This window comes from Ptychodera flava, chromosome 19 (assembly GCF_041260155.1).
Source record: "Ptychodera flava strain L36383 chromosome 19, AS_Pfla_20210202, whole genome shotgun sequence".
NCBI classification, from domain to species: Eukaryota; Metazoa; Hemichordata; class Enteropneusta; family Ptychoderidae; genus Ptychodera; species Ptychodera flava.
Window position 1 is genome coordinate 39,315,729 of NC_091946.1, and position 19,733 is coordinate 39,335,461.

General features: G+C 38.5%; 1 protein-coding gene across 1 annotated transcript; it reads right to left on the bottom strand.

The window, feature by feature from the left end:
• Positions 1–1,034: 1,034 nt before the first annotated feature.
• LOC139119483 (H/ACA ribonucleoprotein complex subunit DKC1-like) lies at positions 1,035–13,889 on the bottom strand. Its single transcript, XM_070683324.1, has 10 exons — positions 13,692–13,889; positions 12,241–12,425; positions 11,385–11,449; positions 10,972–11,098; positions 10,159–10,289; positions 9,167–9,310; positions 7,979–8,218; positions 7,251–7,354; positions 5,799–6,027; positions 1,035–1,453 (listed from the first exon to the last, which is right to left on the bottom strand). Exons 5-10 carry the CDS (start codon positions 10,201–10,203, stop codon positions 1,337–1,339), a joined length of 879 nt encoding a protein of 292 aa, XP_070539425.1. The 5' UTR covers positions 10,204–10,289; positions 10,972–11,098; positions 11,385–11,449; positions 12,241–12,425; positions 13,692–13,889; the 3' UTR covers positions 1,035–1,336.
• Positions 13,890–19,733: the final 5,844 nt, after the last annotated feature.

Genomic DNA, 19,733 nt, shown 5'->3' on the forward strand with positions numbered 1-19,733 from the left:
CAGAGAATCGTTCTACCATGGATGTACAAAAATAGACATCCATGGATTCAGCAGACCTGTTAATATGTTACAGTTCATAAACAATGATATGACAGGAAATGACCAATTAGCTGTTTCAGTTACTGCTACCACTCCCAAACATAATAGGTACCCTGCATACAAATAGGTTAAAGGTAAAAATCCTCTTATTCAGATGTGTGGGCTGACTCAGTTCACTGCCACCACTCCTGCACACTTGCAGTATTTCCCTTTTTTTTTACCTCATTTGCACATTTTTGACACTGATGTGTTCATTTGAACAAATTCTCATCTCAACCCCTGCATCTACCTGTAAACCAAATACTTAGATGGTAGCTCTGGTGGTATGGGAGCCTTTGTGTGTGACGGACATACATCCGCACATACATACCCACAAATATACAGACATACAGATGCCACTCAGACTCATCATATAAGCTCTTTTTGGTATTTATATATAAAACAAAATATGAGCTAAAAATAATTTTTTTCACAAAAATTGAGAAAATAAAATATTCAGTTATCATTCTTTCATTTTTCAATTCAAATTTGCATATATTTGGGACTTGCACTAAAACAATAAGAGCTCCTAAATTCCACAAAGACACATGCATCACATTAAATATCAAAGTAAAATACACTAAATACAGTGGACATTTGTACCTACAGATACTCAGATATGCTATACATATGACGAACTGGGGGCTTTGGAACAATTACTTTTACCATAACCCACTCAATAATTAAGTGGTCAAGCCTTTAGTGTATAAGATACAGTATGCTTGCACTATCATTCAGCTGATAACAGATAAATGCATTGTGTTCACTGTACAGCCTATGAACAGCCATGCATTATGCGCTGTGGTCTTAAAAGAGAACATATGTTAGTATTAGATAAAAAAAACCATGTTTACAGGAGTAAAACAGACAACCGTGCACTCAGCCTTAATCTTACTGCTTCTCTAATGCCGTGTTGTACTTTGGGGTAAAAAATGACATATTCTGCACAAAATGGATAGAATTGGAGTATTTTATTATACAATCTGGGTCAAAATACAGAAATAACTTCTCTTGGATACAAATTAAAGAGAGGTCAAATTAAGCTGCAGGTGTGATGATAATTATCAGCAACATGTGTTGTTTCTAGACAGACTGGCCTGTATACTGGATGGAAAACCTTCAAATGGAATGCAGATATTGTTTATGTGCAATTGTATTACACAGACACAACATCTGTATATCTTTTCCTGCATTAATCTCATGATTGTTGTTGATTTCATAAAGTGTCAAAGGTTTGAATGTACTGTTGGAATTTCATCTAGTCTGAATCTGACGAAGATTCCGTTGTCTCTGCTTTACTTTTCTTTTCTTTCTTTTCCTTTTCCTTGTCTTTTTTCTTTTTCTTTTTCTTCTTTTTCTCTTCTGTTTTAGGAGTCTGCAAATATACAACATCGTACTCATTATTCAAGCGATAGCACATTTCAGTGCAACATTAGCAATACTTTAATGTCTGAGGTTGCTGCAGAATTCCACAATTTAAACAATCCTCTATACTTGTTTAAAAAATATATGACAGCTTTTCAATAAAGTTATCTCCAACCAAATAAGTGTTGACTGAACAAAATTATTTTTTAGTTGCTCCAACAATCAGTATCGAGGGACATTTAATTGTCTCCTTGCTAGTGTGCCCGCTAAGCCAATTTGACTTGTCATGACGCAGGGCAAACCTGCCTGACACAATTGAAATTACAATTAATCAGACACGTCACTGTTGCAGCTGTAAAAAGCCTCCCTTATGAAAATGAAACTGTGCGGCAGCTCTGCTGTAGACTAGCGGCACCTCTGCTGCAGAGTTGCTGCACTAGTGCTGCACAGGAAAGCTGTGCAAGAGAGGCTGTGCAGGAAAATGCAGCTAGCTTCACAGTTTCTGCACAGTGTTAATCTGTGCAGAAACTGTGCAGCAGGAGACAAAACTGTGCAGCTTCTGTGCGATATTCTCCCTACTGTACACCTTGTGTGCGGCAAATGTGAAATGTGTACAGCTTGTGTACAACAGACCTTGAAGTGTGCAGCTTGTGTGCAGCAGGCCATCAAAGTGTGCAGCTTGTGTGCCAGAAATGACATTACATGTACAGATTGTTATTGGTTATTGCTGCCAATATGGAGCAACACATGATGGGCACATTGCCGACTATTTCATTACCGGAAGTGCAGTGTACCATTGCACTTCGTGACCAGTCATATTCAAGAAAACAAAACTGACCTTTCATTTATATTTTACATTCATTTATTTTTATAACAGACAATCCAATTTTTAAATTATAAAAACTGTTAGATAATGGACAGCTTTTAAAGCACAGTTCAGCTGGTGAAAGCGACACAGGCCTAAACTCAACAACATTGCATGGATGATGGATATAAAGAGTACATCTGTATTATACAGCAGTGACATGTAACATGAGTATCCCCTTCGACGATCTGGTTTGGTAAATCACGGTTCAATCGACAACTGAATTTTTAGGAAAACAAATTTTTAAAACAGGGACTTGTCTGTCTTGCAAGTTAAACTCTGTATTTTCTGCGAGTGATACCAAAATGCACTGAAGTCTGAAACAGTTTCGAACAAAATCTAAGTCTGATGGTCTTTAACTTGTGTAAGGACGCGTCGTAGACTTTTGTTACTGTAAATCTGTACCTTAAAATTATCGACAGATGAGAACTTTTCATTATAGAAAGAAACAAGTAAACTTCAATGTTGCAGGACCCGCTACAAGCAGGGCTGTGGATGCCGGACGTGCTCAGACTTCTATATACGGTAAGAACGTACAGTGCGCAGCTCTGGAAGCTAAGTCTGTGCCTGTCATCGCTAACAAAATCTCGCCTTCTATCATGACTGGATTGATATTCAATGTTTTTGTCCATATTTTCAGTGTTAGAGTTATATTGCCGAGCACAACTTTGGGGTTTTTCACACTCCCATCCCGACAGCTGTACGAAAATCCAATACGCTACTTTGCCAACGTCCAGCGCTGAGAGCAGCCGACATGTTTACACTCTGAGGTCACGGTTCATTAAGTTCAGTTCGCGCATTGATATTGAATCTTCGTGTTGAAAGAAAGTTTACTCTATTTTGAGTCTTTCTATGATGAAAATAACCATTTTCATTATACTTATAGATTGAGTGCTCTATCAAGTATGAAACATAACGGATTGGTGCATAATGTAGAGTCAATTCCAGTGTTTAAAAACGGGACTACATTATCAATCGTGTAATGATTTATAGATCGCACTTCCGTTAACGTCATAAGGCTTGATCGGCGCGAAGTTAGATTTTGGTACCATCGGCTGTGTACTTGTTGTTAGGGAGTTATCCAGTGGACAATTTCGTGATCTTTCTATGGAATTGCCAGCCAAATGATATCACAGTGTTGGAAAAACGTGTGTAAAGCACCAGAGATAGACGGATTTCAAAATTTGTGAACGCGAACAGCAGTAAAAATGCTGACTATGTTCGGAGACATACATATGACACACGGTTCGGAGAGACCTGCAACTGGAACCGGGATTGAATCATCCAGCCACTGCGAGCCATTCTCAAATGTAAGTCAATGTACCGTCCGTCTGTTCATTGCTATAATGTTCTGTAATCGCTGTATTGCTATGTTTAGCTACTGATAAATTTTCGTTGAGTACTGATTCATACTGAATTCACTTTCGTTTGACAACAGTTACAGTAAGTGCTGAGATTTTTGCAAATTGTCGCCTGTTCATCGCTATAATGTCCATCGCTGTTGGACATTTGATCATTATTAATTTAATAATCATAATGTTTATGCATTTTTCTGCTTCAAGTTTTCAACTTTTTTGTCTCTTTTCAAATAATTATTGATGTCTTTCATCAAATTGCGATGTTTAAAATGTTTGGTCAAACGGTAAAGACTTATACTCTTCTCTGAACGATTTGTATTTTTCAGAATGCATAGTGAGGAAGGGACAAGAAATTCAGAGAACAGAAAGCCAAATCGCAGCCTTTGACAGTAATGTAAATGTTACATGAAACTTCTCGAGTCAAAAGAAAATCTCTTGAAGATACTTGTGGCATGAAATGAACATGGCATATAAAATAAATCGTACCACAATTTGAATTTAATCTTTTTTTCTCTGTCTTTTTATTAAACAATAACTTTATTTGCGCTGACCGTTTTTTTCTTGTGAAACTGGCATTTCAGAGCTTAGTTGGATAAAACACATCTTGTGCTTTCCACAGTCTGTCAGGTTTTCAACCGTGTCACTAACATTGGCCATGTTTACACAAGCGATTTTACAACTTCTGTGTACATATCTGAGCTGAACATATATCGTTGGAAAAGATAAAAACGTTGAAACTTATAGTACAATACAAGAAATTTTGCTGTCACTTAATTTTGTTGCTTCTTTGGTTTTCAGTATATCTTGTCTATTCAATAATGTATTTCGTTTTCTTACTGTTGCTGAAATTGGTTAAAGTTTATTCCAGAGCTGACTGCTGTGGAATTATGCCAACTTATGAAGGAAATTTTGCATGTGTAGTTTGCAGCAAATCATGTGCAGTAACATGCAAAATAATTCGCTGCATTGAGTTTGCGGCAAATTTGCAGTAACATTCAAAATTTACATTCAAATTAATTTGCCACAAATTTTACCTACTCCTTGTAGCTGTCCTGCAAGGTGCCACAATTTTCTGTGAAGTTCCTGCACAGTCTTTCAGGTACTCTGTAGTTCAAAGGGCTATTGTGCAAACACAGGCTTCCACATTTCCAACACTAAGTTACTGCAGTTACTGTTTTCAGCATTTCTTGCACTATATATGTGCTCAGTGCAGCTAATTTGTATAGTGCGAAGGAATCACCTTACAGCAAAGCTGCTGCAACTTGTTGTATTGTTGCACAGTTCCTGCACAAAGCTACCGCACCGTTACTGTTTTCATTGCTTCTTGCACCTGTGCGGCAGCAACGAATTTGTATGCAAAAAAATCGCCTTACACAGCAGAGCTGCTGCAACCTGCTGTATATTGCTGCACAGTTCCTGCACAAAGGTGCCGCACAGTTACTGTTTCCATCATTTCTTGCGCCTGTGCGGCAGCAGCTAATTTGCATGCGAAAAAGTCGCCTTACAGTTGAGTTACAATAATTGCCTGTTGCACTAGTGCCGCACCTGCGCAGGAACACTGTGCAGCAGGCTAAAAATTTTCATAAGGGCTGCCAATGACTAGAAATGCTTAGCAGTATCATAATTTACACAGATAACCTGTTTTCCTATAGTTTTTGAGCCAAAAAAATATCTGAAAACATCATTCCTTAAGTTTCCGGATTGATACTACGTACATATAGTAAACTTATCTTGCCGATCGGTCGATGGGCAAGGAGGCAGCCATTTTTGTCTTCTCACTGACTCATGTGAGTGTATAAGGAATCTAGAACGACATTCGACCATAGAGGGCGCTGTACTTCTAACTGCTGACTTTTTAGTTATAACCTGTTCGTGCATAGGGTGACAAACAGCATGTCAACTTTTTTGCACTTTGACTCAAAATAATTTTTTTCACCTGCCCTGAGACGGCACACTGCTCCTTGCCTAGTTTAGTCATTCCACATCAAATTTAGTCCTACAGCTGGTCTGCTGGAAAACCACTCTTGTGAAATCTCTGGTCTCAGTAAAAGGTCTGCAGTCTTTCACCTTGGATCTGCATATTTGATCATCTCTACGATCCGTTTCAAGCTAGTCAACAAATAACATCTCACCTCGACATCACTGAATTTCTGTTTTTTCTTTTTCTTCTTCTTCTCCTTCTTCTTATCTTTCTTTTCTGTAGTAACTGGTGTGACAGGGGTCTGTGGAGTGACAGGGGTCTGTGGAGGCAATGCTGGCTCTGATGAACTGCTGCTGCTTTCACTCAACTTTCTTTTCTTAGAAGGTGTTTCCTGTATTGTAACATCTCCATTACCTGGTCTTTCACTTTCTTTCTTTTGGCTGTCAGGTTCAAGATAAAAAAAATCTTCATGAATGCTTTCTTGTTGAAGTGCTATTATGTCACATGACAGGTAAAATACTTTCACTATGATAACCACATTTTAAGGCAATAAATGCTGGCAATTTGTAACACACACTTTGCAACTTAAACTTGACCAATTTCTGCAGCTTTTTTCACACTTTTGGGTCATGATGTAATTCATGTGCTTTTGGACATAATAAAATCAGTGATTTTCATTTTATTGTTTGAAAATTGGTGGAATATTCAGGGTAGACTTAAAAACTTGGTCTGGCATAGATTTGTTTTAAATTCTCAGTTATGTAATTTGCAATTTCAAAATAGGAATGGATCTCACGGCCATTAAAATTCATGCTAAGAAATATGAAAAGGTATACAGAGTTTTGGTAAAATTTTGGTGTCACACTTCCTAGCTTCAAACCCAGTCTCCCAATGTTAGATGTGAAATTATCACATGTTCTGTTACAATAAAGTTACCAACATCCATCTTTTTGGTGTTATTGTAATTTCCTTTGAGCACGCACAGCTTAGCAATATAAAAATTAAATTAATTCTTGTTGAACTTAACAAAACTGCATATGTAACTGTTCTCATACTTGATTTATGTATCATGTTTTCATGAGTTAAGATTTCACTGCCTTCATTCAAACAAACAGTACACTCCTTGTTTGTTTACCCTTTCATCGACATGGTTTGGCCCTAACCCAGTATTTTCAACAATGATTTTGGACCTGCCTACAAGAAATAAGGGGTGCACAGGCCAACCCTTTTCCTGCCAAGTTCATATTTCACCATCAGGTCGAGTTGGTTAACACTAGTGAAGTACATTTCTCATAAGGTGCATTGTAACAAAATATTGAACATTTCAATGGCCCTCAAAACGGATTAAAGCTGCTATGACAGATCAAACCAATTGGTGAAAATAAATACAGTTTTGACTCTACATCAGTTTTTACTGACTTGGCAGATATGGAAGTGAATGGTCTGGTATGAAAAGGGTTACTTGTGATTGTGAGCCTTGCTACGTGATAATTCAAGACAACCTCAATGTGCATGCTGTACAATACAAACATCGTTTACACTCTGTAAACAGGTCCACACTGACTATTGATAACAAGGGGTTTGGGCCAAAACCATGGTGGTGAAAGAGTTGAAAACTACTTTAATTCATTGAAATCTCAGCATCTCAAGTAAAATGACTTACTTATAATCAACATATGATGATGACCATTCAGCTGGTGTTTCTTTGTTAGCTTTGCCGTACTTGTCTAACTTCCCTTGTTTTATCAGATGCTTCTTCATCGTGGCCTTAAAAAAAAAAAAGAAGACAACAAAATTGCAACTTCAATCTGCCTTTGAAATCATTTCATCATATTACTGATGCTGGTTTCATAAATGACATCCTAATGAGTTTGATCATGGTTGTGTAAGATACAACTTTTGAAATGAAATGCCAGACACAAACAGTTGGAAGTAGATGACAGGGTACTTATACACCTACTGCTATCACAGTTTGCCATTTAAATTTTGGAGTATGATGTTCCTTATGTCAGTTGGACAACTCATGTAAGTTAGAAGACTCAAATTATTGAAATAGATTTCTTCAATACTTTCTTTCCACACGACTTCAAACATGGACTAAGACACTGGCAGGGATACCGATAGAAGTCTTTGGGTGGATGTGGTTCAGGGTCATTGATATTCATACTCATTAACATTTAGAATCTGCAAGACTAACTCTGTAATAGTTAACCCTGTGATTAATTTGGTAAATGTGATATCCACTGAATTTCCCATTACATTTCAAATTTCCACTTCTTGGAGCTTGAGAAGCAAGAAAATGGACAATTACAAGACAATCTTCAAGGATATTGTATCATACCTGGGTCACACAGAAATATGTGGTTAATGACTAACTATTCATAGCCTTACCTTTGGTCCAAGTCCCCATTTTCTTGGATAGGTATCCCTTTCCATAATAACTCTCTTTATCTTAGCAACAACACCATGGTCACATGTTGCCATGACAGCGGTAGTCATCAAGGCAATGCACAGACATACAGCTTCACCCTTGGTAGTAATACATACAATCTCTGAATTCACCTCTATGCCATCTTCAAATCTTAAAACTCCTGGCAACATGATTTTGGCTCCATAACATACTGCATTGACCTGATGGTAAAAATATATTTGAAGTCATTAAACTCTACTTGTAACTTAACTTAGATGTGTGTAGCAAGTGTAGCAATACAGAACACACAGGGTGCATGTCTGACAGAATAGCAATCTTCATGTTGGTCATTTAATTGAACATTTCTGTGCCATGCCTAATGAATAACAACATTTAAATCTCAGATCATTTTGAATCCTGATGTACACTCCTTCAATCTCTCTTTTCCTCTCAAAACAAACCGATCATTATAAAATTCCTTTCTAACACAAATATAGTAACAGAAAAGTGCAGTTTATAAACTTCACAAAATATTAAGCAAAGGACAGACAAGGTCCGTGTTTTACATTGAATTTATGCAATTCAGGAATCTCACATAGCAAATCTACAATAAATGGTAGAACAATACAATCAACAATGAAAGTAAACACAATAAATGCTAGAACAATACAATAAACAATGAAAGTAAACACAATAAATGCTAGAACAATACAATACAACAATGAAAGTAAACACATGAATTGTCAAATTTTAATGAATTAGTGAGTGTCATTTATATTGCATTAACCCTTTTCCTGCCAAGTCCATATTTCACCACCAGGTCAAGATCGTTAAAATTAATGAAACACAACATATTCCATATGGTGTATTTAAACATAATACTGTACATTTGAAGGCCGTTGAAAACATAAATACTGTAAACTTGATTTTTATGAACTAAAGATGCTGTAACAGACCAAGCCAAGTGGGTGAAAATACGTCATGTTTTGGCTCAATACCGCTTTTTACTGACTTGGCTGATGGGGAAGTGATACTATCTGGCAGGTAAAGGGTTGAGTTTGTCATAATTAGCATTGGTGTAGAGACAGGGAGGAAGGGAGGGAATTAGAAGGACCTAACATAGGTAGTGATTTCATACAAGGATTGACATGACACTTAGAAATACTTACCGCACTGTCTTTGATAACAATTCTTTTGTGTGATGTGAGCAAAGCTTCCAATGGTTTTATACATCTTCTTAGGTACGTTTCATCTTTGTTGTGATCGTATTGCCACTGTGCATCTAGAATATCATGCATTGTTACCATGGTATCCTGTCAAATTGTTTAAACAAATGGTTACAGAGAAGACCTTGACTCAAAGAGACTGAACCATCTATGCAGAAATATTAAAGGGACAAAGTCAGCCATTTTTCATGAATTTTGTTTGATGCAAGATACTACTTACATTGTTTGACATGTTGAAAGATACTGAATGAGTGGGTGACCATGCATATATTCGACCCCGGTTTTAGACAAATTAAATGAAACCATGGTAAAAATGGATCAATGGTCATGACCATTAATTCATTTTCGCGATGGTTTCATGTATCGTGTCTAAAGCCGGGGTCAAATATATACATGGTCACCCATTCATTAAGTATCTTTCAACATGTCAAACAATGTAAGTAGTATCTTGCATCACAGATAATTCATGAAAAATGGCCGATTTTGTCCCCATTAACTCTTCCTTTTTCATTTTTCTCAAACACATGGGAGATATTTCAAGGAGGCAGCCACAGTGAAATATTCATACGATTGTGCCTAAAGAGTATTGATCATTTATGAATGGATTGAAAAAACTTGAAATATGAACAAAGAAAATGTCTTCCCATATCAGTCACTGAAAGAGAGCGCCCTCTGTGGATTGGCTCTAGTATCGTTCACATTGAAAGATCACAAGAGAATTTGTCATCATTGGGCATTGTCAGAGTTTGTGATGCATTTTCAAAACAAATTTTTATTGAAATGCCCTGTGATATCCAAGTAAAGTATAGTAAAATGCCAGCCAGTGGTGTGGCTTCACATTTTTCAAAATTTTCTGGGTGGAAGCATACTGTAGTCAAAATATGAAAAAGTTTTGAGTTTGCTCATTATTTGAAGCAAAGGGCCGACTGACGTACCTTTTCTGACTGGATGCCAGACCGGACTCTACGAAGTTCAGCCATTTGACCTCCCACTCCAAGTAACAAGCCAACATGCACACAAAGCGTCCTTATGTAAGTACCTGCTTCACAGCTCAACCAGAACACACCTGTTGGGTAGAGGAAATTTCACGAGCATGAAAATTGAACTACTGTAATCACGGTTACCATTGAACAAAGTTCTAAGAGACTGTAAAGACAGGGTAGGGGGACCTGTCTGTTGCAGAGTGGAGGGACCTGTCTGGTGCAGAGTGGAGGGACCTGTCTGCTGCAGAGTGGAGGGACCTGTCTGCTGCAGAGGGACTTGTCTGGTTAAGAGTGGAGGGACTTGTCTGGTTAAGAGTGGAGGGACCTGTCTGGTGAAGCGTAGAGGGATCTGTCTTGTGCAGAGTGGAGGGACCTGTCTGGTGAAAAGTGGAGGGACCTGTCTGGTGCAGAGTGGAGGGACCTGTCTGGTGCAGAGTGGAGGGACCTGTCTGGTGCAGAGTGGAGGGACCTGTCTGGTGCAGAGTGGAGGGACCTGTCTGGTGCAGATAGACTTGTCTGGTGAAGAGTTGAGGGACCTGTCCGGTGCAGAGTGGAGGGACCTGTCTGGTGCAGAGTGGAGGGACCTGTCTGGTGCAGAGTGGAGGGACCTGTCTGGTGCAGATAGACTTGTCTGGTGAAGAGTTGAGGGACCTGTCTGGTGCAGAGTGGAGGGACCTGTCTGGTGCAGAGTAGAGGGATCTGTCTGGTGCAGACAATGGATGTACAATAAGATTAAATTTTGCAAAAGAAAGGTTAACATCTTACCTAAATGCCTGTCTGCATCAAATTCAAGCAGTTTACTTTCATAGATTGTTCTGACACGGAGTTGTCTTTTCACAGCTGATATCAGCGGTGGTCTCTGAAAAACTGCTCCTGTCAGTGTTTCAATTGCCTGGCAACAAAAACCGTGAAGACATTGATATCAAAAAAGTAGAGTATCTGTCCTTACATGAAGGCAAAAGCATATCATGGCCTTTTCTCTTTCAGAATTTAAGACTGTGCTAGGTCCTTCCTAAATATGTAAGTCTGTTGAAAGTCAAAACAATTATTTTTATTCTTTCACTTTTTCATTCCACACTGGAGATGACATCAATTTCACCAGCAAGTTACAGACTCTCTTGCAATATTCATTTTTTTATTAACATTAAGAAACATAAAAGTAAACTTTTAAAGCTTACCCTTGCTAGCTTTGCTTCACTCTCTATGGCACTGTGTAGCCTTACGATACAAACATACTCTTTTCCTGTTGAGGGAAGATTCACAATTTCAAAATTCATAATTTAACGAGTTTTGCACAATCATCAGAGCTGAATGTATTAGGTTTACTAAGAGACAGACTGCTAGCACTATTGATATTTATAAACCAAGCTAGATATATGTCTCTCACTGAAATATTTCTTCAAATGATCAAAACCCACAAATTTTCATATCTCCCTTTGCAACCATATCTGTGAGAACAGACTAGCAGTTAGTGCTGTAAATTTGTGTGGGTATCAAAGCATTCACTGACAAAGCTACAGTGATTGATAAAAGACAAGGCAAAGTGTAGACTACACTTTAGGCATAATACCGTAATCCTGTATATGATCATTTTATTGTATTTATACAACAGTGTGTAGCTGTGAGATCTACTAAACACCAGATATGTTCTCCTCATTTCAACAATCACAGAATCTTTTAGGCATCAATATTTTACACACTGAACAGTATTTGTATAACCTATAACTGCTGTATTTCAAGGTAATATATTTTCCACAAAGTTGGAACGTAGTAAATCATTAATGACTGGTGTGTGCATTTCAGCGATCACTAAAAATTAACTAGCAAACAAAAGGCAAAAAACTAAAGTTTTTAACATTGTCTCTCTATAATTTGACATTGTCCATATATGGTTTGACATTTTCCCTATCTGGTTTGACATGATCCATATATCGTTTGACATGGTCCATATATGGTTTGACATTGTCCATATATGGTTTGACATTGTCCATAAATGGTAAATCAACTTTTTTTTGAAAATATTACTAATTTTACCTGCACTCTGTTGTGACTTGACTAATCTTGTGGCTTTCTCAATACAAACTATAAGGCATCCTGTCACTTTAGGATCAAGTGTTCCACTGTGTCCAGTTTTTTCCACACGTAATATTCTCTTGATCCATGATACAACTTCATGTGATGAAGGGTTTGCTGGTTTGTCTAAATTTATGAACCCACTCCTGAAATCATAAGAGGAAATAAATGATTTCTTTACTTTTGGCTGTTAACAATATGACAACATGATAAATGGAATGGCACTTCATTCCAAGTTCACAGTTAAAACCTGCATAAAATGCATAGATGGTCATTTTGGAAAGCTTTTAAAACATCTTCCATCAGTGTTCTCTCCAGACGGTTTTAGTATACAAGTATTAGGCTGAACAAAAAAAATTGCGCTGTTCCGATAACCTGACTTACCCTATTTTTTACCCACCGACCCTAAACTTTTTAGAGATGCGTAAACACGGGAGTAAAAAAAAGAAACCCGAAAAAATCACGCGTTCGTTACTTGGCATTTAATTTTTGCTTGAACGAGGATGTCTTATATTTTTCCTTTTATATGTAGGATACATGTTTCTGGAAATGTTGTGGCCAGTGTTTGACCGCCCTGAACCCCTGAAAAACGCATATTTAAAAATAAAAATATTTTGGAAAAAAAAAATCCTGCCGACCTACCTACCCTATTTTTGGAAACCATGTTATCAGAACAGCACCATTTATTTTTTTTTACCTTAGGCAGAAGTTTACAAGTCTCTTCAATGTGAGATTTTGTCAGTCATGAACTGTCACATATTCAGTTTTCCTTTCACAAAATTAGCAATGACATAAAATTGAAAAATATAATACTCATGACAAATTGAGGTTAGGTTTACTGTTAAAACATGGAAGTAGCCCTCCCTCAGTGAAAATAAATGTTGCATAGCAAGCTAAGTCACACCAGTACAGGAAGAAGGGTACTGTGCTTATGGACTTTGTTTGTTGATGAATATGAATAACATTCCAAACCGATGTATCTTTGCGTTGTAACAATGCATCTTTCCTCTGTACACTTAACTCTTAACTATTTTTCAACATGTCCTGTACAATCATGCTAGTCTACAAATCTAGAACTAAGATAATGCCAACATCTAACACATTTGCGCAACGTGAAAACACTGGCTAAATCCCACATTTCCATTCTCGCTCTTACATGTATTTTGTGCTATATTGCATTAGTAAACTGACGTTTTCAACATATAATCTCATAATCATATGCAATGTAAATGAATTCCTAAATTAGAGATGTAACTGCTATACGCACCAAAACTAAAGACATACTAAACTTTCAAATACAATTAAATTAATTCTTGTAAATTGCAAAGAATTTAATTTTATGTATTTATGTGTGTGAAAGTCTGTTACTATCATAAACTACTGACTGTAATATTGTATTGTATAATACTTACGCAATGTAATCTTTGAGTTCTCTCTTGAGAGGCGATGAACCAGTTGGCAGTGGTGTGTAGTGTCCAGTTCGAATGTTAAGTTTGTCAAAATGTTTCAGCAGCAATGGCCATTGGGATGTATCTAGTTTGGTTTCCTTTGTTTCTGGTTTGATCAAAAAGTCATCCGTAGTTTGAGCTCCTGCAAATTGTCAAGAAACAAATGAATATGTTCAAGTCCAATGCAATAGCTTATATGGTGTTCACACATGAATAGTATATGTGTTGTCATGATTTCAAGGTGTCAAAGGTTTCATTCTGGGAGAGTCACAGCAAAGACAATATTTTAACATCAGTCCTGTGATCAAGTTGAAGTTTGCTAAATATCTAAATATCTTTGCTAAAGTCTACAATAAAACTTAACAGAATTAGAAAGTTAAGAACTAAAGTTCAGATTTTTTGTAGGCAAGTTTTCTTTTCATTGAACAACTAAACCTGAACACTGTACCACAACTTAAACCCAATTTTCATGCAAGCAAATTGTGAATTCAAAATTGGGAAAGATACCTCTAACAACATGTACATTCTTTATGTAATAGTTACTACTATATAGTAAAAAGAATTCAGGTTGACCTATTTACGCCCGGATCTTTTTTTCACCCCGTTCTCCAAGCACAGATCGTAAAGAGACTGTTTTGTGGCCACACGTTCTCTTCTCATTCAGGAACACGGTCGTACAGAAATATGTTGATAAAAATTCATCATTTTGATAAAAAATGTGATTTTTCAAAATCTCTCGCAAAATCCCGTGTACTCTCGCTTACCCTAACAATTGACGGTGCCCCCGCGCGAGAAATTATAATAAAGGCAAATATAAACAAGTCATCGTTGATGACACAGTCCCCACTTGTTAATGGGTACTTTGATTACAGGTCCTCAGAGAGGATAGAGTCCTCTTCATTAGGTCTGTGATAAAAATACTTTTGAATAAATTCGCTTGATACATGTGTGAGTTGTAGTTCAGGACATGGAAAAATCGTAATAAAATGGCCACACGGTGGCCATATTGGATCGTATCACAAAACAAATAAATGTGCATATGTATGACATAGGTCAATGTCCTTGTAGCAAATTTGATTAAAATTGGTTGAGATATGCCTGAGTTCCGGCTTGTACATGAAAAAATCATAACAAAATGGCCGCACAGCAGCCATATTGGATCGTATCACAAAACAAATTAATGTGCATATGTATGACATTGGTCAATCTCCTTGTACCAACTTTGAATAAATTCACTTGATACATGTCTGAGTTATGGTTCTGGACATGAAAAAATGTAATAAAATGGCCACACGGCGGCCATATTGGATCGTATTACAAAAAAATCAATGTGCATGTGCATGACATAGGTCAATATCCTTGTACCAAGTTTGAATAAAATCGGTTGAGTTATGCCTGAGTTATGGCTCTGTACATGAAAAAATCGTAACAAAATGGCCGCAGAGCGGCCATATTGGATCGTATCAAAAAACAAATTGATGTGTATAGCTATGACATTGGTCAATGTCCTTGTACCAACTTTGAATAAAATCTGTTGAAACATGCCTGAGTAATGGCTCTGTACATGAAAAAATCGTAACAAAATGGCTGCACGGCGGCCATATTGGATCGTATCACAAAAAAAATTGACGTGCATATCTATGACATTGGTCAATGTCCTTGTACCAACTTTGAATAAAATCAGTTGAAACATGCCTGAGTTATGGCTCTGTACATGAAAAAATCGTAATAAAATGGCCGCCTGGCAGCCATATTGGATCGCATTACAAAACAAATCAACGTGCATCTGTATGACATATGAAGTAATCCTTGTACCAAGTTTGAATGAAATCGCTCCAGGCATTCTGAGATATCTGCGTGAACGGACGGACGGACGGACGCACGGACGCACGGACGCACGGACATGACCAAACCTATAAGTCCCCCCGGACGGTGTCCGTGGGGACTAACAAACACAATCGCATTTAATGAGGTACATTTTAGTAAGTTTCTTGCGGATTATTCTGACATTAACCTGGTTTAATTTGTTTGCTTAAATTATCTCCGTACTTGCGATTAATAATTATAATATCCCGTCTCCGATGGGAGGCTCGCGACCGACTTTTTGTTTGTAAGTGCGCCCGACCGCTGTACGTGACCCCCGTCGCTTACTCTATGTTCTAACGGAACAAATTCAGCACGAACGAAAACCGCTAATTTCAAGTATCTTTACGCGTATAATGTCCCGAAACATGTTAATTTACTCCAGCCATAACTTTGTTTACTCGTCCCGTCTTTAAAATTGTGAATGGGTTTGATTTAATGTGAATTAGCGACATCAAACAAACCGCGGAACACTCCGGACAAGCCGCGGAGTCGCACCCCGACCATGTTTTGCCTGTGCAAACAAACATGATCCTGTGACCGAAACGGTATACGCTCGTAAAAGAGGTGTAGATTTAGATCAATAGATAGGAATATGATAGGAGCCATAAGCTTTTAAACATTATAACCTTCAAACAACATGAACTATTCAAAACTTCCAATTTTTAAAAGATACTTTGATTTCGCGCGCGTCGCCCAGTCGGTCGCCCAGCCAGACGTACAATGAGGTCAACGAACTCCTATGTATGTTACAAGCCGATGAAAGGCGCGCCGTATCTCCTGGCCTTGGAAAACGTATATTTATGTGCATATCACGCAAAGTGAGGAGTTTGTGAAAGGATGTTTGGGTAATAATGTCAGAAAGATAAAGTTTTACAATGAGTTGGGATGTAGTGTATTTCTTTTCAAGTATTGCTGTCAAATTACCGTGATTAAACACATCCAGTCCGGCCAAGGCTGACACCGGGATGGAGTGGCGAAGGTCGATCATCACATGAAAGGACGTGGAAATGTTCTGATGCGACGTAGTCCGTCCCTTGGTTATTCTCAGTGCATGGAGCCTAAGCTTATTATTTACGCGATTGGAAATGTGTGATTTACAAAAATCCGCAAAAAAAAGTAATGCGAGATAGTAGTAAGAAAACTTTACTTGGTATGATCTATCAACGCCAACGCCGGTCTCTGGGTAAATTTGTCGAGGCCGGGTGATCGTACTCAAACATCCCCGGGCTCTGGCTTTGTTCAAAGTTGCGGCTTGGCATCAATGAATGACTTTCCTTTAGGATGTCTATAAAATAAATCCAAACTATCATTGGATGATATTTTAAAAATAAAGCCCTCCCATATCCCTCGCAGTGTTCTCCACGAGGGGTTTTTGACGGGCGGTGCGCCCGGCTTCTTTTTGTCGCCGCCCACCTTTAATCTCGCCCGCCCACCTTTTATCTCGCCCGCCCACCTTTTATCTCGCCCGCCCACCTTTGTTTTCTGTAGCCTAAACTGTTTTCACAGTCAGTTGTCCGAACAATATCTGAAAGCCTATTGTATAAAAATGACAGCAACTGACAACGTCGTGTAATAAAGAGGGGCCGTTCACACATCTGTCGGTTTGTTTTGCGACTGCATGCAATCCTCAATGTTCTCCCTAGGCCGTTTAACAGGATCGGCCCCGATCCTTTATTTTTTTCGCCCGATCCTCTTTCATATCCGCCGATACTCTGTAGTAAATGTGGTTGAAGACCTATTGTTTCTCAGCGGCGATTTTGTCACGCTTTTATTTCAGCGGGCTTTTAGTGTGAAACGACCGTAGTGCCGATGAACATTGGCTGAGACTTCAATTCAAAAAGCTTGAAATGTGTTAAACCGGTAACTCTCGGTAGGGCCCTACCGAGAAAAATCGATAAAAATGGGCGGAGCAAAACATAACTAAAATGGTTTCTTTGTGAACAAAAAGTAGCAAATTAAAACAGCTGGTTGAACACCTCCAAAAATAGATCGTGCACGCCACATAATGTAAACATTGACTGCACGGTGACTTTACGTATACTATTTTCACCCAATTTTACGGTTTACTTTCCATACGATACATCCACTCATTTCCCCAATAGGTTTGTCTTGAACATAGACGTTTTCGAAGTCTTACTGGAGCAGAGGTTCGGCGCGGCGTCGCTTCGGATTTGTACAAACCGTGATGACGTTGCCAGGCGATCGATCGACACTCCTTAGTTCTCATGCTTCATGGTATACGTTTCTCGTCCGAAAACGAAGCGTTTGTCATTGTATTCAGCGCGTTTTTGAATGATTCAACATAATGCATATCATGACAGTGGCAATAGCTATCCGCATCTTTGTATACGGGTAAACGATGCAGAAATCGTAGAAAATGTAGTTTTTCTGCCACGGGATCTATTATCGGGGTTTGCCTTGGCTCAGTCATAGTATAGTGTACATCACTCTTGCAGGGAGTCTTGATTGAAGCACCGTTTTGTCCAAACGCCGTCCTAGAAATGCCGCATTTCAGGAAAGAACGGGAAAAAATCAAAACAGTTCTGAAAGAACAGCAAATTCGCCTACTAGATGTCCAAATTTATCGAGTGTGGTTATTTCAATGGACGACGGACACTTACCACAATGCTCAACGGCCAAGTCGTCTACCAAATTTTGTAGAGCTTTTGTCTTACAAACAATCATTTCCTCATTCGACCATAGTTCAGCGAGGCAGGGCTCTGTCTCCATTATAAAACGTAGTTTTCCACAGTTCTTGGATGGTAGTTGTAGTTTCCTTTTCAAAATTTCGTTGTCTCATGAACTCGGCGCTGTCGCGGATGGGAGGGTACCGACGACTATTCCCCCGGCTTCGATTACAAGTTTTATGGTGACCGAAATGAAATGTGGTGTCGATTTGTTGTCTTATGATTATTTCAAAAAGCTTCTGAAAAATACTTATTTTAGAAATCAAAGCTTTTAATATTTAATCACCAAAAATAAAATCAGAATAAAGTGATTTCATGAATTCTCGGAGCATTCGTTTCAATGTTCATCCCTCCTTATAAAATGGTGAGTTCTAGTATTTCGCTACTTTGAACGATCCCGCCAAAATCGAGTGCACTGCACTTCTGCACTCTCATGCACGCAGTCGCGATACTAGTTCATTACAAACGCGTGGGGTAGTCAGAGTCAGACTGCTAATCACACTATGTCAGCTAGCTTTATGAAGGTAGCGGTCACTGATGAGCACTAGAGGTAGCCTCGGGAACTTTCTTTGCCAGAATGAATTGGAGCTAGCTGTGATGGGGATCGAGCGCGGACATTTGAGTGCAACTTATGGGACTGATTAGTACGGTGACCTCAGCTGCCGCCGGCGACGTTTGTCAACTCGACGTCTGATCACTGAGATCAGCATAAGTGACCCAGCAGTGACGACCGAATATGCCGAAGGCGATTGCAGGCGTAAAAAAATCCCGGTTTTGTCAGCACATTGAAGGCACTTGTTTTTTGAATTTTGACTTTGTTCGCTTAGTGTTACATAGGCATGCACGGCTTTAGATCGGGAAAGAAAATGTATATCACTTTTGGAAACAGCTAAGCGATAGTTACGCATATCGTATTGCGATGATTGCGCTTTCAACAGTACGTTGACTAGAGGGTAAAACTTGAAATTTGAAAAGAAGACAGAAGATGTACAGACAGTGTAGTAAAAGTGAAAGATCATGCCAGAATTTGTGCTGGTACTTGTCCGTGGTCTCAACCCGAACATACCAGACGTACTTTATGCCGGGCATGAATGACAGTATAGGCCTTCCTGTCTGTAAAATGTACGGCTCAGGTAGGCCAACATAAATGAAAACGGTCCTTTTCAGGACCAACAAATTTTCCAAAAGAGAACTACCGAATCAAATGTGTTTGCATGTATTTGTTATACACAGTGTGTGTGCGTTTGTATCTTTCGGTACGCTCCGAGTATTTGGTGTTTTTCCCCGCCTTGAACAATCAACGCTACGTACGGAAAAAGTAAACAAGGTATCGCTAATGACTCATTTGCAATTTGCATATCATGTCAATCATGCGGATTCAAACTGAACATCGAACGTTATACCGGCGATATTACCGGCAAATATTTTATCCTTTTTCTGGTTCCAGACGTCA

Excerpts from the sequence above, each read along its gene's own strand:
- LOC139119483 (XM_070683324.1), bottom strand. The coding sequence starts at position 10,203 with ATGGCTGAACTTCGTAGAGTCCGGTCTGGCATCCAGTCAGAAAAG. Across the intron at positions 9,311-10,158 it reads CTGGCATCCAGTCAGAAAAG|GATACCATGGTAACAATGCA; the intron begins GTACGTCAGTCG and ends ACAATTTGACAG. Across the intron at positions 1,454-5,798 it reads AGAAATTCAGTGATGTCGAG|ACTCCTAAAACAGAAGAGAA; the intron begins GTGAGATGTTAT and ends GTATATTTGCAG.